Raw genomic sequence first — 24,245 nt, 5'->3', positions numbered from 1 at the left:
TTATCTTTCAGCAATCAGATAATTTCTATACGTCACGACCATATTATACATATTTCCCCGTTATGCTTTGATCAAAATATTTCGTCCTTTTACAGGCAGGTCTTGTTAGATGGGGGCCTAGTATCTATATCTACATAGATAAATTATTTTCTTGAGAAAATGTTAATACGCCAAAATAATTAAGCTTCAATATGATAACGTTAAAAATTATTTACTTGCTTGATATATGTAATGACATTTAAAAAAAAAATACGTCAATATAAATCAAGTTTACATTCAAAAATAGATTGAAAAAGTCAATGTATTATACCAATTTTAATCCCTTATTTAAAGAAGTTCATAAATAAGGGATTAAAATTGGTAATTTAAAAAAAATGTATATATTAAGCAAATAATTTTTAACGTTATTATTTTCACGTATTAACATTTTCTCAAGAAAATAATTTTTATATGTAGGTATAATAGTGTTATTATTTTCAACAAGATATGTTGCACAAAATTCGTACACCCAACACATCAAAATAAACACTTGCAACATGGCGTCAAATAAAGTATGGTTACCTATATGGTATGATAGTTCTATATAGCGTTTTTATGGAACAAAAAGGCTTGTATTACTTATTTGCTCTATAATAATTTTATAACAACTGTATTATTATTATCTATAATTGCCTTAAAGAGCTTTTTCTCTTAAGTTCGATAGCAGCTTCCATATCTGTAATTTGTTATCCGCAGCAGAATGGTAACAATAGTTCTCTAAAGAAACTATAAGCGACATTACGGAATAATTTTATAATAGTGTCACAAGAGATGGTATAATTCTATAAGGCACAATTTTGCATCGGTTTTACAATTATTTAATTCTATAAGCACCGTTGCTGTAAAATTGTGTTACTGTACACACTTATAGGGCTATATTAGCAGTTATTTTATAAATGCTCTATAAATTATGCTCTAAGAACGTTCTTGCCACAAATTTATAAAACAATTCAGTTTCTGAAGGCAAAATAGTCTCATGTGCCACTTTAATGCAACAATTCAGTGTTCTAGATACAACTATAAAACATTAACAGAATCTAAAACTCGTATTACTCTAAATTTATAGAACTATTTTGCTAGCTGGGGCTTGGCGCATTTTTTATACAATGTTGGTTATCAAATTATTGTTAATAAGTTCATAAAACGCAATCTGTAACATTGACTAATTAAGGTGAACTACAATATTAATACTTCTCTTATGTGAAGGCAGTCACAAAATAAATGACCAACGATAATTCGGCGAAACGAGAATGGCCGAATATGTCACGACCTCAATTGGTACATTTATTTTAGTGTTCAGTTTATCGGTTTAAGAGATTTTCTATGCGGTATGTTAGTACTTTATCAAATGTCCACAACTGAAACTTTTAAGTACAGTACAAGTAATTAATTTAGAAAGAAAACTGATAACTCAAAACCCAAAAGTGACTATTTCACTGGTTTATTTAGAGAGCCTTCATAAATGTTTACAAGCCACGTGACTGTCGATTTTAGGCAACCCAACATTGGTACCTACTAGTAACGAAAATCCCATACATCTTGGCGTCAATATTAATGATTCATCTCGAGTTTTACTTGTGAAATTATATATCAAATAATTAACTCAAAGTATGTTGTTTGTAAGAACAAGCTTTATTCACTTCGTGACAATATTACAATTAAAATGTTAAGATTTGCAAAGAGTTTATATTTTCATTTAAAAAGCTGACTCTAGTATTATTTTTATCTCTAAGCTTCATAACATTTATTATTATGATCTAAGCATTACATTATCAATAACAACAAATATATTATACGGGGTACATCACTCTCGTGAAATATTTTATCAGTCACAACCTATGAAACAGAATATTGTATTTTAATGTAATCTTGATCTTATTGTTTTAACCGAAATTTATTTGCCACCGTGAAGGAATTAAAATTACTGTTCTTAACAATGGTCACGTGGTGTGTAAACATTCATAAAGGCTCTGTAGAAAAGACATAATGGCTAACTACAGCACAATAAAAATTAATTTAAAAATAGATTGCAATACTCGAATAATGAATATTAACTTTTAGTTGATAAACACACATTTTAATTTTGTACCAATATGCATTAAATAAAGTTAAAAAGTTCCTACATATACAGAAAGATTTACAAAGTGCTGACTTGGTTTACCGCAAACTACAACGATCGTCTCGAAAATTATGTGAACAATTGAAATCTTTATCTATGGTGGAACATTTACTTTATAAGATAAACGTGAATAACAGGACATATATGGTATTGCCGAAAACCATTGCTGGATAGGAATGGCGCGTGAAGGAAGAGGTCGTTGATCTTCCTTTCAGATCAGTCAAATAATAAAATACGAAATTTAAATTATGGTATCAGCTGTTCTGTTTATTTTTATTTAATCCTAACGAAACAAAAAATTAATCAAAACTTTGAATGCTGGTTTCTACTCGCATCCCTAATAAAGCATACATTTTGGAGGAGCATACAAAACTCCATTTAAGAATTCGATTTTAATTGAATTAGTGCGATATATAACTTATTTCCGTCGGTACTAATTTATGCCTATTTCCAACCGGCGAAATATGCAGTGGAGATACAATTTTTTATTTTTGGTCTGGCTTGTATTGTACGTAGATTTATGGCGAGGATTTAATAAATAATCATGCTAGGTTCTTTATAATTTGTTAAAGGAGACAGTAGTTTTAAAAGATAATAAAAAAATTATTTCATTGTTCAAGAGCGTGATTATTAATGATTCGTTTACAATGAATAATGGCAAACCGCTGCGTTTACGCTCGAAATAAAGCGATCGCTGATTTTAATGTAATCGTGATCTTACTGTTTTAATAATTTTTAATGTTACCGAAATTTAAACGCCAACTTGAAGGAAATAAAATTACTGTTCCAAAACGAAATTACTGGTCACGTGGCTTGTAATCCTTTTTGTTCAAAACTTACCTATATATCTAAATATTATATTTTTAAGAGTTATCAGGATTGGGGCCCCTAAACATTTAGTTTCATTTTTATTATATAGTCATTTTCTTCAGGTAAATTTTCATAAGGCCAAAACCAACAGTTCTAAGTCAAAACTGTACTATTGGTTATAAAAGTAGCTTCGTCATAAAATATATTTTTCAGAAAATTTCCCTACAGCATAACTTTATACCTCTCATATCATCATTATCCTTTAAATTATATAATCTTGCCTAAAAGTTCTATGTTGTGCTCTTTTAAGCACTGCTAAACCTTGCTAATACTCGTATTGAGATTGATAGAGACTTGCCTTTATTTATACTGCGGTAATATTATTTCGTCACTATGCTAGGATATTTATTTTTCTAAGCATTTTAAATCAGACTTGAGAAATCTAAAAACACATCCTTTTAACACATGTTTATTTGGACAAACAATCCCCTTTGCTGTTTCATATCGACACAAACTTAACAATATATAATGCTTCTGTGTTTATTGTTTCAATTGTCTGACATGTTTAATTTATTTGTGTCGTTTATACATTTACTAAAGCAGAGTATAATAGGCAATACTCAAAATGTGCTATTGTGATCTAGTTAATTTTCAGCTGTTTTTGTTTCTACTGAATTGAATGAAGTAGTCAAACAAGAGTAAGCTGTCTGCAGCACTTAAAAAATATAATAAATGATTTAATAACACGGCGCTATAAAAAAGTCAGTTTTGTTCCTAACGTCTAGAAACTTCTCTAGAAAGTGGTTTTCGAGATTTCAAACCAACTGGGGTAGTGAGCGCTTGGAAAAAATGGAATTAATGACCTCATTGCACGTAATCCCATAGCTCTATAACCCCGAACGCTATAACCCCGTAAATTGTTATTTGAACTATTTTGATTGCAATACTTTACAATCACTGACTGTACCTACAGTTAAGGAAGTATTAATAACTTTGTAACATAAATATGTATGCTGTCTATAGGAGTTTTCATGTCTCGGGTTAAGAGATTACGGAGTTACAGCAAGACTACAGACTCAATACCTCAGAGTTTCATAGTTATACATCGTCACACACTCAGTGGTACAATATGACCATGAATTCCAATGTTTTTCCAATAATTGATTACTTTCCACTTTCTAGAGAAGTGTCTTAATGTTAGGATCAAAATATGAACTAACTCGGGACTTTAGATTCGGATTCAACGGGAAAAAATACCATGGTCTGATCTAGCCCATTTATTGCGGGGCTGTTCAATAAATAAATAAATACATGTTGGAGACTGAGATGTTTTGAATTAAATTTTAAGTATCGAAGATAAATTTACTGTTTTTTCAAAAATTGTTTTAAATTGTCGAAAAGTCCTGAGTCAAACAGTAACATATTATATATATTTTTGAAAAGAGAAAAATTTAACGAAGCTAAGTATGCACTAATATATAGGGTGTCGCATTAAAAACATTTTTTTCTTTAACTTCGTGATTTCCATTATTCAATTGTTTTTTTCTAATAGGTACTAATAGTTTTTTTTTAATAATAAAAATTCATAAAAAAGTTAAAACTTTTGTATTAAAAATTTTTTGTAATTTCAATAACAAACTTACAATAAATTGTCAGCTTATAGTGACTATACTGTGAAAAATTGTTTCATTACACACTGAACACATTTTAACGGAAATTTATTTTTCAAAGAAATGTTACTAAAATTGTTTTTACTTTTTTTTGTGTTTTACTGTAGGTTTAAAAGGAAAGTTCAGGCTTAAAAAATGCCCAGTATATGGATGCTACATTTGACATAAATTAAATATCATTTCAGCTCTTTCAGCTTTGTAAACTTTTGTACTTTAGTTTTCCTAAAAGAAAGGAAAATAAACAAAGAATATCAACAATGATATAGGTAGATGCTCTCTTTCTAATTTATTTACGTAATACAATAAGTCTACAACTAAAATTACATTGTCACTCTATTTTCGCCACGGTAGCGCAGTCGGTCGAGAGTGCGGTGGCAAGCATTTCTCGGCTAGGCTTCCTACTCTGGTCCGGGTTCGATCCCCGGTGTCGGCACTGGCAATGTCGATGGATAATGGGTGTTTGTCCGCGTTTTTTCAAGTGTAGCCCCCTTCCGCACAAGCCTTTGGCTTTGGATTTGGGGGTTGTCTCATTTCTGTGGTGTGTTTTATGTTTTGTTTTTATTTTAATACTCGTTAATTTACTAAAGCAATATAGAATAATGTGAAATATTTGCAGATAGTAAAGCGTGTTATTATAAATCGAATTTAAATTAGCTACTGTTGTTAGTTCATATTTCCATCGATGTGATTTTCACACTTTTTCACTGAATATTCTGGAGCAGGGTAAAGTAAGAGTAAGCCGTTCGCAGTGTCTACAAAAAATAAATATATGGATAAGTAAATACAAAGTGACAGTTTTAAACGGGACAAACCTGAATGGATGATTCAAATTTTGATATATTTTACCAGGTAATAAGACAAATTAGTTTAAGCAAAAAGTTTCATATGAATGTATGTCATAGAACTCTTTAATTTTGAAATACAGGGTGTTAAAATAAAAAAAATAAATGTAATACATTTACTGAAATACCTCTGGGAAGAGATCATTTGACGCAGCCTGATAAACCTTCGTTCATCTATTTATTTATTTAATTAGAAATAAAAATTCGTTAAGATTTAATAAATACGTCAACCAGTGGCGAAAGCACGGGGAGTTAACACCACTGGAAGCTTCAGAATGTCGTCGCCACTGAAGATTTTAGAAATACAAGTAGGCTTTACATTCGCCGATGCATTTCTAGCAAAAAAAAAACAGACGTCTCGTATTTGTAACAAATTGTATATAATGTCTACATTCATTTGTTCTACGATTATGGTAATTTTTTATTTGACACACTATTTAAAATCAATGGGTCAAGAGAACAAACTAATCGTTTAATTCTGTAAGCAGTAAAATTCAGTATATTTTGTGTATCTGTACATAGACCAGATTAGTGTATCGTACAGTACTTTGACTCGCTGACATCAAGAGAGTCCTCTAGAAAGCGGTTTTCAAAATTTCAGATTGACTTGAGTCTGACTTCATTGCACAGTAAACCCAGTTTCAAAGTAAAATTACTGTGGGTACTCAGCAACCAGGCATTTATTTTGTGTTAACTATTTTTTTCAATTAAAGGCACTTACTGAGACGAAAACCGGCACAGACATTGTGAACAGTCCTCCTGTGAGTATACTCATCGGTTTAGAAGTTTTCATCATGTACAACAACATGATTTTCTGGAACTTGACGTTACAGCCTATCCAAGGTGTATTGAAAGCCGATTGTAGAATTAACGAACTCTAAAATGAAAAATTATAAATAAATTATTGGGATCCCTTGTATATAGAATGTTTTCAAAATACGCCAACAATGTAAGACTAGAGACTCGACCAGATACTCCTTTGGTTGAAGAGAGTATTTTATATCAAATTTTCTTATAACTTTGAAATGGAATTAGCGTTTCAAATAATTTTATTATTTAGTACTCATGTATATGTGTTATTCAATTAATTTGGTTTCAAAACCATAGTTTTAGTTTTGTTACATTTGTTTACTATAGTTTTTCTTATTGATTTTTTCCAAATTACTAATTTGAAACCAAATTCATTGAATAACGAACATGATTTAAAATTACAAGTAGGTATGGAAAATATTTGAAAATTACTAGTGATGCCTCTTTACTTTTTGGGTATTTTGCGACCTTTTGCCAGTTTTGCCTAATAAAAATCTCACACTGAAAAAGGCAGTCATATAAAAAATACAAAATGGACATCATTATATCGTGCGTTTCAATAAGTCTTTAAAGTTTCGAAAATCTGTTTTCAACAGAATTTGGAATGATATTGCGTTTTAAATTAGTTTTGACAGTATTTTTTTTTTTCATATAATGATCCCATGAATGAATAAGATCCCAGCTAACAACCTCTGGCAGATGATAAAAAACTAATAACATTGACATATTTTACTTACTTTTTTCAAATTTTAATGCGTTGTATTGTTTTTTAGAAAAGGTATAATTAAAATTTCAATTAAAAGAACCATCTCAAACGATTTTCTTCATCTTCATAGGAGAAAATCGTCTTACTTTTTATCCATCGGTCTCTGCATATATTAAATATCAAAAGAAGTTTTTAATTCAAACCGTTTCATAGTTATATGGAAAAACTATTCACAACAGATAATGGGAATAAGGATGAACACAAAATCAGCCCTCCTCCAACAAAAAGAATAAATAAACCAGTTCCACTGATTCGTTCTACATCCTTGACAACCCTGAAATAAATTGGTAAAGATATTAAGTAAAAGCTCTTACTTTCTTGCTTAAAACGAGATTATGACAACATAGAACATGTATAAATTACATTTATGGACCTAATTTTTTTTACTTTTTCCATTTTTGCTCAAATTAATATAAAAAATTGTCGTTACTAAGAGAGATACTTAAAAATTCTTCCATTTGGAAAAGCTTTATTCAGAATATTACAACAGCAACAGTTTTGGCTAATCGATTTCCGAGCTGGTTGCCATGTAGTCAGTTAGGAAAACTTTTACAATTAAATTGAATTAGCTTAGCGTAAATTGTACCTTATGATTTGCCGATGATGCTCTACGCATATCACCAAATTTTTTGTCATTTCTATCGAGAATCTTTCTCTATCTTTTGTCAGTTTTAACTTATCTTCCAAACTGATTTCATACAGGACATTGCCTTCCGTATAGAAATCATCCAAAGAATCTAACGTACAGCAAAGTAGATCACACTGCAGCCCAAATTGAGTCAACAAACCTATAATTGTCATAGCAGTATTCAAACATATGAATGTGTTCCATATAAAAACTAACTTTTGGAAAATATAGGTTAAAATAAAGTACAAAGGCTTAGTATAATCGTACGGGAACCATCCTTTTATTGAAGACTTCTTTTCCTTCCCCATCAATGGCACAACTGTAACCAAGGCATCAGTTAGTATTGCCAAGTAAAGACAAGATTTAAACATTAATTTATACATTCTTTCGGTATTTTTAGCAATATGATAATGTTTTTGGCATTTCACTTGAAATAGCGGTCTATTCATTTCTTTTATTAGTATTTTCAAGTAATTCGTGTTCTTGTAAAAGAACATCATTTGTATCAAGTTAATGGTGAATGTCACTGTTACGGATAAAACAGCTGTAACTTCTTGGACATCATTCCTATTATTAATAATGTAGATTATTTGCGATAGTAAAAATTGCACCCAAATTAAAGAGCAGAGGGCGGTGTAGCAGTTGTATATTCCCTTGAATTTCATATTTCTCTCGGGCCTCCAAAATCCCAATATTTTCAAAATTATAATACTGGGTCTAAAATAACTAGAAAAATCGTAGTTTTGCTGCATAGTTTGTTCTGGAATCCACTCTACAATTCTGGCTTCCTTACAACCGGTGCCAGTCTCTATCATCAGCTACCGATGAGCGCGTATTACTGCTATTATGGACTATTTGAAGAAGAGGTGTGGTTAGTATGTGGAAACAGACAGATGTAACCCATTACGAACGTCTTGTGGCTAGCGTTTTATGTGGGTAATCGTTAAGTCGTAAATAAAATAGTACATTATATAAGTACAAGTTAGTGGAATAAGTCATTATAAGCAAGTGAAATATTTGACGCACGAACACTTAACTGAGTGTGGCAAATTCTCACTTACTTATAATGACATTTCTCTCTCACGTGTGATATACGATGTTTTGTTCAACCCTTGTAGTTTTTTAATGAAAACCACACTTGGAGAGATATTTTAAAATAGTCTTGGTTGTTAACGTTTGCCGTCATTGATAGCTGTTATTAAATAACAAATTTTCCGATTGTCATTTTACCAGAATATATCCGACCAAAAGCCGAAGTTACATCTTTGACATTACTCCACCAAAGCCTAAAAAGATTTACGACAAGGAGTATTTGTTATTCTAAGCTCGGAAAATAGAAAATGCAGTACAAACAAACTCGGAAGAAGTTTTCTTTTGTTACACAATGTTGCTTATCAAATTATTGTTAATACGTTCATAAAACGCAATCTGTAACATTGACTAATTAAGGTGAACTGCAATATTAATACTTCTGTTACATGACAACAGGGCGCTAGGCAGTCACAAAACAAATGACCAACGTTAATTCGGCGAAACGAGAATTGTCGAATATGTCACGACTTGAATTGGTACATTTATTTTAGTTTTCAGTTTTTCGCTTATAGAGATTTTGTAGTATGTTAGGTAATTTTGTAACTTTCTTCCTGAAATGTCAGCTTTTCTATGCGATATGTTGATGTTTACGTTTCTTTCTTATCGTTACGTTATCAAATGTTCACAACTCAAACTTTTAAGTACACTACAAGTAATTAATTTAGAAGAAAACAACAAAAATTAATTTAAAAATAGATTGCAATACTCGAAGAATGAATATTAACTTTTAGGTGATAAACAGGCATTTTAATTTTGTACCAATATGCATTAAATAAAGTAAAAAATTAAGTACATATACAAAAAGATTTATAAAGTGCTGACTTGGATTACCGCAAACTACAACGATCGTCTGGAAAATTATGTGAACAATTGAAATCTTTATCTGTGATGGAACATTTACTTTATAAGGTAAATGTGAATAACAGGACATATATGGTATTGCCAAAAACCATTGCTGGATAGGAATGACGGGTGAAGAAAGAGGTCATTGATCTTTCTTTCAGATCAGTGAAATAATAAAATACGAAATTTAAATTATGGTCAGTTGTTCATTAACATTTTTATCTGTAGGTACGACTGATAAATTAGCTCCGTTTCAATTAAGAGAGAGCGAGACGTTGTACCAGAATATATTTTTATTTAATCCTAACGATACAAAAAATTAATCAAAACTGATTTCTACTCGCGTCCCTAATAAAGCATAAATTTTGGAGGAGCAAACAAAACTCCATTTAAGAATACGGTTTTAATTGAATTAGTGAGGTATACAGGGTGTTTGGAAAAGTAGTAAAAACAGCCGGCGAAATATGTAGTGGAGATACTTTTTTTATTTCTGGTCTGTATTGTGTTGTATGGAAATTTATGGCGAGGATTTAATAAAACATGGAGCACATGGAAACATTAAGTTAGTTATATCAAAAAATGGAATAGTATAACCTCGTGCGAGGTTCTTTATAATTTGTTAAAGGAGACAGTAGTTTTAAAAGTTCATTTGCAATGAACAATGTCAAACCGTTGCGTTTACGTTCGAGATATATTCTAGTTCTCAAGTTTAGGGCTTGTAAACATTTAGTTTCATTTTTAATTTAGAGTCACTTTATTCAGTGAGATTTTCATAGACCCAAAACCTACAGTTCCGAGTCAAAATTGTGCCATTAATTTATTATCGCAGCTTTATATTAACTTTAGACCTCTAAAACCATCATCATCAAATTATGAATATTTCTGGCCTAAAAGTTCTATATTGTGCTCTTTTAAGCTCTGCTAAACCTTGCTAATATCAATACTTAGATTGATAATCAGTTGCCTTCATTTATACTGCTTTACACTCTTGTACATTCTTAAAGATGTTTATTCAATTTACATATTATATTAAATTTATCCCTTTTTTAATTTGAGCCCTAAGTACCTACGACTAAATTCAATTTTAGTTATATTGTAATAATCACATTGAAGGTAATTATTCCGTAGTAGATTTACCCCAGCACACTTATTAATAAAATATACTTATTTTTCTGATTACTTGTAATATATGTTTTAGTATGAGCATTTTAAATCAGACTTGAGAAATTTAAAAACACACGCTTTTTAACACATGTTTATTTGGACAAAGAACGCCCTTTGCTGTTTCATGTCGGCACACACTTAAAATAGCTTTTCTCTTTTGACTCACTGGAAAACATTAGAATCTAGTGGCTTGGCATCACATGCAAAATCGAAACAAATATATATGCTTCTGTGTTTATTGTTTCAATTGTCTGACATGTTAAATTTATTTGTGTCGTTTATACTAAAGCAGAATATAATTGATAATACTTAAAATGTGCTATTGTGAATTAAATTAAATCTTGCTCTTTGTAATATCATCGTTCCGGTTAATCTTCAAATGCTTTTTGTTTCTACTGAATTGAATGAAGTAGTGTCAAAAAAGAGTAAGCTGTCTGGAGCACCTAAAAAATATAATAAATTTAATAACACAGCGCCATAAAAAAAGTGAGTTGGACCGTCGCGTTTTGTTCCTAACGTCTGGAAACCTCTCTAGAAAGTGGTTTTCGAGATTTCAAATCGACTCATAGTGGGGCAGAATCCCAAAAAGCTGGCCAAAAGTCAAAAAATAAAGTTTCTCATTCGGAATTTTTTACTGTTGGATTGGCTAGAGTAATATCCCAAATCTCAGAATCCATTACTATTAGGGTCAAATTCCGTATACCTGCTTCTAAGGGCCCCATATTCTTTAAATAGTGTTTTCCGCAAAGACAAATAATTTCAAACATTTAATAACTGAATAATCTAAAGCTTATCAGATAATAGGAATGTTATGTCATGCCATCTGGTTATTTTCAAAGACGCCGCAGTAAAACGAATAACCAGGTGCAAAAAACAATCAAACCATCAATGTTTTAGGTACTGAAATCTACGAAAATACAAACTTTTTTATATATAATTCCACATGTAAATATTCCTATAACATTTACTTGCTTAGTCCTACATATAAAATTGTTTACTTTTATTTATAAGTACGTGAAAATAATTCTTAAAATGTGGGGTTAGAATAACAGCAAACGCATGTTTTACAAACGCTTTTTTTTAGTTATTATTTTATTTGGGTAAATTTAAATGGTAACAATGAATAAATAAAACATCAAGGATTTTATTTTTATGCGTACTTTTGTTCTACACGTTTTACTTTTAAAGATTTCATTACCTAAAAACGCCAGAAATTTCACTATTTCTCGGCCAGGAATATGGCCACCTTACCGCTGCTCGAGCAACACCTGGCTCGCGCGTAGGAACAGAAATAATAGTTGTGTTTAAGTGGTTATAAAATTTCATAGAGTTCACCGATTTATCTCTAACAAAATGGAATCAACTCATAAATGTATGTAGATTATGAATATGTAGGTTAAAATACTCAATATTTTTACAAAAAATAGTCATTGGCTACCAAACTTATGTGGATTTTACGTTATAAAATGAAATAATAATTTAGTTTTGAAAACAAAAGTTTAATAATTCTGCAGAATTCTGTCATTTAACTTATTGGACAAAAAAGACAAAACAATTATCTGTAAACTAAAAAAAATCAGCTGCCTATAAGTGCCTAACAACTTTTAGTATATGTTTTTGTAAAATGTAGTAAAATGAAGACATGGGAAGATTGCAGATAAAGACGAAATTGTCTCAACTTCAGAAGATTCGACGGATGCTACAAATGAAGATTTTTCATCTGATGATGATTCTTTTCTTTTAAGAAAAAACTGGAATTTTATATTACAACTTTTTCACGGGATTCAAATAAATTACTCCGGATACTTATTTAACGAAATATATGAACAGTCTAATATGTCATTTGTCATTTTTACATCTTTTTCATGCTTGATAAATGTGACATTTTGTATTTCATAATCTTTTAATTCTTAATCTACTCGGAAAATCCCTATTTACAAAATATTTCTACTTCTGATATGGCTATATTAAATCCTCCACATTGAATTTTGTAATTCTGACTCCAAATTCGTTATCAGCGACCCCAAAACCCCCCAGTAACAAATTTTAGATCGATTTTTAAAGATTTTGATTTTTGGCCAGCTTTTTGGGATTCTGCCCCACTGTGCGAGTGGGGTAGTCAGCGCTTGGAAAAAAATGGAATTAATGGCTTTATTGCACGTAACCCCATAGCTCTATAACTCCGAACGATATAACCCCTTAAATTGTTATTTGAACTATTTTGATTTGTAAATTTCACACTCACTGTACAGTCAAGGAAGTATTAATAACTTTGTAACACAAATATGTATGCTTCTGTCTCAGGAGTTGCATGTCTCAGGTTAAGAGATTACGGAGTTACAGCAAGACTGCAGACTCAATACCTCAGAGTTTCATAGTTATACATCGTCACACACAGGGGTACAATACGACCATGAATTCCAATATTTTTCCAATAACTAATTACTTTCCGTTTTCTAGAGAAGTGTCTTAATTTTAGGATCAAAATATGAACTGACTCGGGACTTTAGATTCGGATTCAACGGATAAAAATACCATGGTCTGATCCAGCCCATTTTTTGTGGGTCTGTTTAATAAATAAATAAATACATGTTGGAGAGTGAAATGTTTTGAAATAAATTTCAATATCGAAGATAAACTTACATGGAATTTATTTTAATAAATTTCACATCTTCTTTACTTACTGATATGAAAATAGGTAGAGACATTACAAACAACCCCCCTACTGGAATATTAAGTGGACAACACGCTTGTGTCATAAATTGCAACAGAATTTTACGAAATCTGTTGTTGCAGTCTGTCCAGGGCGTATTGTAAGCTGCCTGCAGAATTAAGGAACCCTAAAGAGGAAATTAATGAATTAAAAATATTCTGAATTATTGTTTTTTTTTTAAACTAATAACTAATGTATAAAAATGTATGAATTACCTTGTATATTATGTCACTTCCAAACCAGCAGAACACAAATTGCTCAGTAAGCATGCACATTGAAAAGAACAGCAACATCATGGATTCTACTGAACCAAACTGAACCTGAAATGAAAATAAATAAAAGTAACAAAAGTTTATGAACTTATTAAGTGCAGATGCTTACCATTGACAGTTGAAACAAACAGGTACATAAAATTAAAGCTCTACTTGCAAAAAGAATAAATATGTCAACTTCTTTAATTCGTTGTATGTCTTTGGCGAACCTGAAAGAATTATTTAATTATTTATTGTCGAAAATACCACTGGTTACAAGAAAAAAATTGTCACTTTTGCTCATAGAGTGTGTTCGACGAGGAAATGCTAAAGCGAGATATTCGCCATGTAAAAATAAGGAGTTTATATAAACCATGGTTGAAGAACACATGATTTTCGACGTATGTGTATTTAAATAAAAAAATATCTTTAATATTTCAAGAATGCTTAGTGATTTATAAAATTTTATAAAATAGTACTGTCGTATTAAAGTCTCGAAGAACATTGCTTGCCTGTATTTGACATGATTTTCAAGGAATTTTTCTGAATTTATTTGTATTAGCTCAACACCATTAAAATAAATAGAGTACAGTACATTTTAAGTGAAAAACAATAAGAAATTCTTACTTTATAATCTCTCTATGATGTCGCACGCATACAACTAAATTCTTAGCCATAGCTTGAGAGAATTTCTCCATGTCCTTTCTGAACTCTAATTTATCTCTCGGAGTGATTTCATGCAGCATCCCATCCTTAAAGTAAAAATCATCCAAATGGTTCAGAGTGTAGCAGAGTATATCGCATTGTATGCCAATGTGTAATAATAAGGTAAATGTAGACATATCACCAGAATAACACACTAAGGTATGCCAAATTAATACGGCGTTCTGGAAAATATAAGTCATAAAATAGTTGAAAGGTTTGGTCCAGTCGTATGGGAACCAAGCTTTTGCTAGGATTACTTTTTCGTTTGCCAATAGCGGAAAAATAGCTGCAAAGATATCAGTACTTAAGCCTAGGAATAGGCAAATGTTATACAATAATCTCTGGTTCCGAGTTGTCTTGTCGGCGATTTCATAGTGCTTCTGGCACTTAACTTGAAACAGAGGCCTGTTCAAATCCTTTATTATTTCTTTCAATTCATTCATGCTCTGGTAGGTAGTTAACTGTCTTGCTAAAATCGAGACAAACGTTAAGGTTATGTATAGAGCAGCTAAAACTTCTTTCAAGCTCTTCCTGCTGTTGTACATATAAATTACTTGTGACGATATAAAAATGAGTGACAAACTCAACCAGAAGGCGGTGTAGCAGTGATATAAATTCTTGTGTTTCATGTCTGGATCAGGTCTCCAAAATCCTAAAAACTTATATATTTTGATGGTATGGGCCATAAGTTGAGTATAGTCGAAAGTTTTGTTCTTTTTCATGTCTTGCAACGTATAAAACTGACGCAGTTTAGTTGTCTGTAATGATTGATTAGTTAATGGTTACATTGGATGTCATGTTCATCTTGCTGTCTTGGAACGCATAAGACTGACACAGTTTTAGTTTTCTGTATTGATTGATTAATTAATGGTTGTATTGAATTGTCTTTAATAACTACCTGGATGAAAGCTTAATTTAACATATGTCATTCACATTGTAAAGGATGTCCTAATCGTTAATAATATCTTTAGTATATAAAGTATTTTAAATCTGTTTCATATAGCCCCGGTATTTTGATGTGCTCAAACCAAATTTGAAGAGTAAAAAATGTCATCATTTAGATTTTTTGTAATCGCAGGACTATATTGAATATGCAGTTATCTTAATACCACCACAACATGAAGAATACCGACTCTATCCCGATTTTAACCTTATAGATTTTCCATGTATTTTTGGGTGCTGAACACGAATCTGATGTCCAAACTTGAGTGGACGGCCAATTTTAGGGCAAAAATAGGACGAAAAAGGGCATAAACACACTTATATTGAAACAAGAAGTGTAAGGTGTGTTTTACTATGAATTTTTAGGCACATGTTAATTTTAAAATGAAAAATAATATTAAAAATATCATAGTTTATCTAAATACATAAGATTGTGATGCAAAGTATAAATATTTCATTATTCATATGCTGCTGTATTCTTTACTTCTTGAATTGAAAGTTGATCGTACTTTATAAATAAAAGAAGATTTCAAAAAACATACTTCATTTGGAAGTTTCCCATTTTATTATATCATTCCAAATTGAATTACAAAAATGCAAATTAATCCATTTCTAATGACTAATTTATGTATCGAAACGTTTATTTAATAAATTTAAAAATACTATTTGCATTTTTTCATTCATAATTCGATTTTAATGCATCATAGCATTTCCCATGAGAATCTATGTTAAATATTCTAATTTTTGGCATTAATAAAAAACAAAAACAAATCGATAGATAGTTCGAGAATAATTCACAGAATTTTATTTCGCATTGCAAACATAATATATTTCATTAATACGAAATTGGCTGAATTTTCCCTCCGATCCTCCTTAATTGAAAATTTTAAATTTAAAAGACAAAGAAGAAGAATGTTCTGTTATACGCAACCAGTTATTCATCTAATAATTCAAGGCTCTTAATTATTGTATCAACGCTTTCAATCAACCATTAGTTAGGAAGCGGTTACGATCTGTTACAGAATTTTTTTTTAATATTGACAACGTGTACAAATAACAGAATCCGTCCTATACAGAGAATTGAATGTCATTCGTACACATTTTTATTATTTAAAGAAAACTCATATTAATAGACTATGACAGGCAACGTATGGACTATCAATTACACTCAATTAATGTTAAGAAAGCATAAATTATATTTTCCTACATTATTATTATAACATTCAATATTCTGATCCAAAAAGTCTAAGGACATTTTAAATATTTATAAATATTTCGAAAATTATGCAAGGTAAAACCTATTTACGCTAAGTTTGCAATGACGTCACAATTAGTAGTAAAGTGCAGCCGATATAATAGTTTCTAAATTCCTGCCCTGTACCGTGTTAACTCTCGTCAACCTAGGAAATTTTATTGTTTTAAGTTTACCACAATTTGCGTTAGGTGATAGTGTAGCTTATAAAACCAATGCCAATGGTTTGATAAACTAGCTTACCTTACAAAACTAATGGTTAACAAGATATCATTAAAATTAATCGAAAGACTGTTGACAGGTATTTGACGTTGTCATTACTTTCGATAGCAGCTTCCTGTGATTTTTGTGTGGAATATTGAAGGCGTACAAATATTTCTTTTCGTGGGAAGCATTAAATGTGAAACCTTTATCGGGTGGGGCTGAAGAAATGGTGNAGAACACATGATTTTCGACGTATGTGTATTTAAATAAAAAAATATCTTTAATATTTCAAGAATGCTTAGTGATTTATAAAATTTTATAAAATAATACTGTCGTATTAAAGTCTCGAAGAACATTGCTTGCCTGTATTTGACATGATTTTCAAGGAATTTTTCTGAATTTATTTGTATTAGCTCAACACCATTAAAATAAATAGAGTACAGTACATTTTAAGTGAAAAACAATAAGAAATTCTTACTTTATAATCTCTGTATGATGTCGTACGCATACAACTAAATTCTTAGCCATAGCTTGAGAGAATTTCTCCATGTCCTTTCTGAACTCTAATTTATCTCTCGGAGTGATTTCATGCAGCATCCCATCCTTAAAGTAAAAATCATCCAAATGGTTCAGAGTGTAGCAGAGTATATCGCATTGTATGCCAATGTGTAATAATAAGGTAAATGTAGACATATCACCAGAATAACACACTAAGGTATGCCAAATTAATACGGCGTTCTGGAAAATATAAGTCATAAAATAGTTGAAAGGTTTGGTCCAGTCGTATGGGAACCAAGCTTTTGCTAGGATTACTTTTTCGTTTGCCAACAGCGGAAAAATAGCTGCAAAGATATCAGTACTTAAGCCTAGGAATAGGCAAATGTTATACAATAATCTCTGGTTCCGAGTTGTCTTGTCGGCGATTTCATAGTGCTTCTGGCACTTAACTTGAAACAGAGGCCTGTTCAACTCCTTTATTATTTCTTTGAATTCATTCATGCTCTTGTAGGTAGTTAACTGTCTTGCTAAAATCGAGGCAAATGTTAATGTTATGTATAGAGCAGCTAAAACTTCTTTCAAGCTCTTCCTGCTGTTGTACATATAAATTACTTGTGACGATATAAAAATGAGTGACAAACTCAACCAGAAGGCGGTGTAGCAGTGATATAAATTCTTGTGTTTCATGTCTGGATCAGGTCTCCAAAATCCTAAAAACTTATATATTTTGATGGTATGGGCCATAAGTTGAGTATAGTCGAAAGTTTTGTTCTTTTTCATGTCTTGCAACGTATAAAACTGACGCAGTTTAGTTGTCTGTAATGATTGATTAGTTAATGGTTACATTGGATGTCATGTTCATCTTGCTGTCTTGGAACGCATAAGACTGACACAGTTTTAGTTTTCTGTATTGATTGATTAATTAATGGTTGTATTGAATTGTCTTTAATAACTACCTGGATGAAAGCTTAATTTAACATATGTCATTCACATTGTAAAGGATGTCCTAATCGTTAATAATATCTTTAGTATATAAAGTATTTTAAATCTGTTTCATATAGCCCCGGTATTTTGATGTGCTCAAACCAAATTTGAAGAGTAAAAAATGTCATCATTTAGATTTTTTGTAATCGCAGGACTATATTGAATATGCAGTTATCTTAATACCACCACAACATGAAGAATACCGACTCTATCCCGATTTTAACCTTATAGATTTTCCATGTATTTTTGGGTGCTGAACACGAATCTGATGTCCAAACTTGAGTGGACGGCCAATTTTAGGGCAAAAATAGGACGAAAAAGGGCATAAACACACTTATATTGAAACAAGAAGTGTAAGGTGTGTTTTACTATGAATTTTTAGGCACATGTTAATTTTAAAATGAAAAATAATATTAAAAATATCATAGTTTATCTAAATACATAAGATTGTGATGCAAAGTATAAATATTTCATTATTCATATGCTGCTGTATTCTTTACTTCTTGAATTGAAAGTTGATCGTACTTTATAAATAAAAGAAGATTTCAAAAAACATACTTCATTTGGAAGTTTCCCATTTTATTATATCATTCCAAATTGAATTACAAAAATGCAAATTAATCCATTTCTAATGACTAATTTATGTATCGAAACGTTTATTTAATAAATTTAAAAATACTATTTGCATTTTTTCATTCATAATTCGATTTTAATGCATCATAGCATTTCCCATGAGAATCTATGTTAAATATTCTAATTTTTGGCATTAATAAAAAACAAAAACAAATCGATAGATAGTTCGAGAATAATTCACAGAATTTTATTTCGCATTGCAAACATAATATATTTCATTAATACGAAATTGGCTGAATTTTCCCTCCGATCCTCCTTAATTGAAAATTTTAAATTTAAAAGACAAAGAAGAAGAATGTTCTGTTATACGCAACCAGTTATTCATCTAATAATTCAAGGCTCTTAATTATTGTATCAACGCTTTCAATCAACCATTAGTTAGGAAGCGGTTACGATCTGTTACAGAATTTTTTTTTAATATTGACAACGTGTACAAATAACAGAATCCGTCCTATACAGAGAATTGAATGTCATTCGTACACATTTTTATTATTTAAAGAAAACTCATATTAATAGACTATGACAGGCAACGTATGGACTATCAATTACACTCAATTAATGTTAAGAAAGCATAAATTATATTTTCCTACATTATTATTATAACATTCAATATTCTGATCCAAAAAGTCACACAGACATTTTAAATATTTATAAATATTTCGAAAATTATGCAAGGTAAAACCTATTTACGATAAGTTTGCAATGACGTCACAATTAGTAGTCAAGTGCAGCCGATATAATAGTTTCTAAATACCTGCCCTGTACGTCTTAACTCTCGTCAACATAGGAAATTCTATTGTTTTAAGTTTACCACAATTTGCGTTAGGTGATAGTGTAGCTTATAAAACCAATGCCAATGGTTTGATAAACTAGCTTAGCTTATAAAACTAATGATTAACAAGATATCATTAAAATTAATCGAAAGACTGTTGACAGGTATTTGACGTTGTCATTACTTTCGATAGCAGCTCCCTGTGATTTTTGTGTGGAATACTGAAGGCGTACAAATAGTTCTTTTCGTGGGAAGCATTAAATGTGAAACCTTTATCGGGTGGGGCTGAAGAAATGGTGGGGTTATTAGTAAACTATTATGAACGGAAACGTGAAAACGGAGCGCCACTTCTTCAACTTACACTGTAAAAAAATTTCACTCAAATTTCACTCAATTTTACTCAATAATGTATCAATTTCTGTCCACATCTGACTGAGTGAAACTATTGCATCAGAAATGAATGAGTTTTACTCAAATCCGAATTACTGCTAAGTATCAATTGAGTGACTTTTGACTCTATTCTGAGTATATAAACCAATTTAGAGTTTTTCTCTAATATGATTTAAATTTTAACAATTATTGAGTCATTTTTACTCAGACTTAATTTTAATTAACTAAATATTGAGTGCAAAAATAAATCACTCATAAACGATTAATTAGGATATACAAATTTGTTAGATGCTATACAGCGTGTTCTGCAAATGATGAACTTTCGAATTAGGAGAGATATTGTAAAATTAATGTCTCAAATTTACATTTTTCTTTGATAGTACTATATATTATCCATCGAAGTTAAGAGATGAAAATCGATATTTTCTGTAATTTAAATTTGTATAATTTTTGTGTAACAACCATGTTATTGAAATTAGGTCTACTAATATATACAATTTACTTAATAAATGCTTCCATATTATTAACGTTTGGAATGGTTTTGCACCACTTTATATTTTCTTGAAATTTTAATTTAAATATCATTATTATAAACCACTAAACAGTCATGGTGGTTTCAACACAGATTTGTTTTAGAGTCTCGATTGGTTTACTGATCGGATAAATAAATTGCCTAATCTATATTGTACGTTACAAATACGCTATTATAAATAACAATTGAACTAACCGTTTATTTAACCAAATATTAATCGAGACTTAATATATTGTCTTTAATTATTGTAATTAAATCACTGCTTTTAAATACAATTTTCACTGGAATAACCACATAAACCGATACTTGTCCAACTCCCAAGCACACCATACGCCATACTGCCATCCACCACACCACGGTCACGAGATAACCTAAATGGGATAATGGGAACAGACAAAGACAATGCATCTGGATATGAAAAAGGGTGGGATCACTCAGTAATGAGGACATTTACTCTGATTTAGGTACAAGTGCACCAAATACGAGTTTACGTGAAGAATTTATTTAAGAAGTATCTATCTATATTTGAGTGAAAGTACTCAGTTTTAGTTTAAATATGATCACAAATGAGTAAAATTATCACAATGCCCAATATTAAATGAAAATTTGCTCAATAATTTCATTCAATGAATTCACTCTGAACATTTATTGCTTCCACTCACACCAATTTTTTTACAGTGTATCGCTCTAAATGACATAACTTGTAATTGTTGTCTAATCAACGTAATCATGAATTGTATCTTTAAATACGATACGATTAACGATATTTAAATTGCATGTCAAAATTGTTGGGTTATGTCTATAATTGTGAATCTTATATTCTGATAATATAGTAGATGGAGTAAAGGTAGCTTAAAAATATGCATTACTTCGGAATAATTAGCAGAGCCTTGAATTTTCATAAAACCTTTTGCAATCGCCTTGAAATGGCTTATAGAAAAAAGTTATAAACTTATATTTGTACGCTAATTATTATTTAATTGTTTAAACAATAAAAAATGGTTTTCAAAGATTATTTTAAATAAATCAAAAAATTTCAAACCAACTGAATACCAAATCCTGAATAAGAATATAATGTTGACAAATAAAAATTCAAAATGGCTGATCCAATATGGCCGACTTTTTTAAAACAATTTATTAAAAAATTACAATGTTCAAAGCAATTTTAATCCAATTGATATTATAGGGGTTTTCGAAGTCGCTGAACGAGAATATTATATCAGAAAATGAAAATTCAAAATGGCTGATCCAATATGACCAACTTTTATAAACAATTTATTTAAAAGTTACATTTTTTTAAAGCAATTTTACTAATATTTATATTTTTAGGATTTTTCAGATCATTGAATTTGGGTATGACGTTCAGAGTTCTGCAAAAAGTCAATATATGGGATTCTTAATTAAAAAATTTATTAAATATGAGAAAAGTATTTGCATATTAAAAATAGAAATATATAAAAATAACAATATTCAATTTTCATTCTCTTGAATCAGTGTAAGTATTTTATACAATATTACAGTAACAAAAAACATTTTTTTTCGTTGATTATACTTTTTTAAGATCATAGTTTGAAAATATATTGGTTAAACAAGCAAAAAAAATGTTTTTTACTTTATTAACGTTTATTTAATAACAAATTTCATCGTTTTAGAACAAAATTTGTTTGTTTTTCTTTAAATTTTATTATAAATTCACTGTTTTAAATAAAACAAAATGGTCCATCTTAAAGTACGGCTTCAAAAAATGCTCCTGTAAAGTTGCAATATCATATTTTGAACTAAAGTTATTGGACATTGCAACGTGACCTAAAAAATCAAATTTGCCCTTTTTTAAATTATTGAATATTTCCAGCGTTGTATTTTTCGATTTAAAATTTTAAGAATTTTTTTATATTACTCACTGTTTTAAATGCTTTTTCAAGAGTAATCTCTGAATGTTTTACAATTAGATTTTTATCTTGAAAATGAAAAAAATATCAGATCTTTAATTAATTTTGTAGAAAATTCTACCGCTACTAACTTTATTTATACACTATTCCTGTAAATATCTTTTTTCGATTTTAAAATCATGATAACTTGTTAGCTATAAGATTCCCCTTTCATTTAAATTTTTGTGGAATTAGTAAAATTAGTGGAGTCGAGTCCTGCGCGCAAGTCCCGACGCTTTACATTTTCGTACGATTTAAAAAAATTCTACAACCTACAGTTTTCATTTCAGAAAATAACTTTATATACATTTTTCATGTAAAATTTCCCGTTCTTTCGATTGGCGCAATTAGTTTAAAAAGAAATGGAATCTGTTAAGATATACAATGAATAGTGGACTTTTGCAACTAATTTGTTAAATTTGTGTACTACATAAATCATTTTTACACTTAAGACTGGGATGTTTAATTGAATTTAAAGTAAATATCGCTTGTGACTTTTCGTATTTTTTAGTGCTTAGCTATATTAAAGGAAAAAATAAAATAAACACAGAATATCAACAACGCCATAGATGATTTCATTCTAATTTATTTAAGTAATACAATAAAACNTGAACTTTCGAATTAGGAGAGATATTGTAAAATTAATGTCTCAAATCTACATTTTTCTTTGATAGTACTATATATTATCCATCGAAGTTAAGAGATGAAAATCGATATTTTTTGTAATTTAAATTTGTATAATTTTTGTGTAACAACCATGTTATTGAAAATAGGTCGACTAATGTATACAATTTACTTAATAAATGATTCCATATTATTTACGTTTGGAATGGTTTTGCATCACTTTATATTTTCTTGAAATTTTAATTTAAATATCATTGTCATAAACCACTAAACAGTCATGGCGGTTTCAACACAGATTTGTTTTAGTCTCGATTGGTTCACTGATCGGATAAATAAATTGCCATATTCTATATTGTACGTTACAAATACGCTATTATAAATAACAATTGAACTATCCGTTTATTTAACCAAAAATTAATCGAGACTTAATATATTGTCTTTAATTATTGTAATTAAATCACTGCATTTAAATACAATTTTCACTAGAATAATCAGATGTATCGATACTTGTCGAACTCCAAAGCACACCATACGCTATACCGCCATCCACCACGCTACGGTCACGAGATAACCTAATGTGACGACGGGAATAGACAAAGACAATGCATCTGGATATGAAAAAGGGTGGGATCACACAGTAATTACTCTGATTTAGGTACAAGTGCACCAAATACGAGATTACTTAAAGAATTTGTTTAAGCAGTACCTATATTTGAGTGAAAGTACTCAGATTTAGTTTGAATATGATCACAAATGAGTAAAATTATCAAAATGCCCAATATTAAGTGAAAATTTACTCAATAATTTCACTCAACGAATTCACTCCGAACCTTTATTGCTTTCACTCACACCGATTTTTTTACAGTGTACCGCTCTAAGGTTCATTAATTATAATAATCATGAAATGCATTTTTAAATACAATATTTAAATTTCATGGTTAGATTATGTCTGATAAAATTGCGAATCTTATGTGCTGATAATATTCTTTATTTCAGAATGTTCCATTTTCGTCTTGCGGCTGGTGACGTTTTAC

General features: G+C 30.1%; 3 protein-coding genes across 3 annotated transcripts; all 3 read right to left on the bottom strand.

Moving 5' to 3' along the window:
- Positions 1–5,339: 5,339 nt before the first annotated feature.
- Positions 5,340–8,499, bottom strand: LOC111693157 (odorant receptor 30a-like). Its single transcript, XM_023457329.1, has 4 exons — positions 7,643–8,499; positions 7,231–7,330; positions 6,202–6,357; positions 5,340–5,390 (listed from the first exon to the last, which is right to left on the bottom strand). Exons 1-4 carry the CDS (start codon positions 8,497–8,499, stop codon positions 5,340–5,342), a joined length of 1,164 nt encoding a protein of 387 aa, XP_023313097.1.
- A 2,676-nt stretch (positions 8,500–11,175) lies between these two features.
- Positions 11,176–15,174, bottom strand: LOC108903223 (odorant receptor 49b-like). Its single transcript, XM_023457337.1, has 5 exons — positions 14,375–15,174; positions 13,878–13,977; positions 13,712–13,816; positions 13,468–13,623; positions 11,176–11,226 (listed from the first exon to the last, which is right to left on the bottom strand). Exons 1-5 carry the CDS (start codon positions 15,172–15,174, stop codon positions 11,176–11,178), a joined length of 1,212 nt encoding a protein of 403 aa, XP_023313105.1.
- Positions 15,175–17,324: 2,150 nt separating this feature from the next.
- LOC108903221 lies at positions 17,325–18,128 on the bottom strand. The gene has a single exon (XM_023457328.1). It carries the CDS (start codon positions 18,126–18,128, stop codon positions 17,325–17,327), a length of 804 nt encoding a protein of 267 aa, XP_023313096.1.
- Between the last annotated feature and the right edge of the window lie 6,117 nt (positions 18,129–24,245).

Source organism: Anoplophora glabripennis, unplaced genomic scaffold, assembly GCF_000390285.2.
Source record: "Anoplophora glabripennis isolate ALB-LARVAE unplaced genomic scaffold, Agla_2.0 scaffold40, whole genome shotgun sequence".
Classification (NCBI taxonomy): domain Eukaryota; kingdom Metazoa; phylum Arthropoda; class Insecta; order Coleoptera; family Cerambycidae; genus Anoplophora; species Anoplophora glabripennis.
Note: the sequence above shows the minus strand (reverse complement) of the source record. Positions and strands in the feature narration are given on the sequence as shown.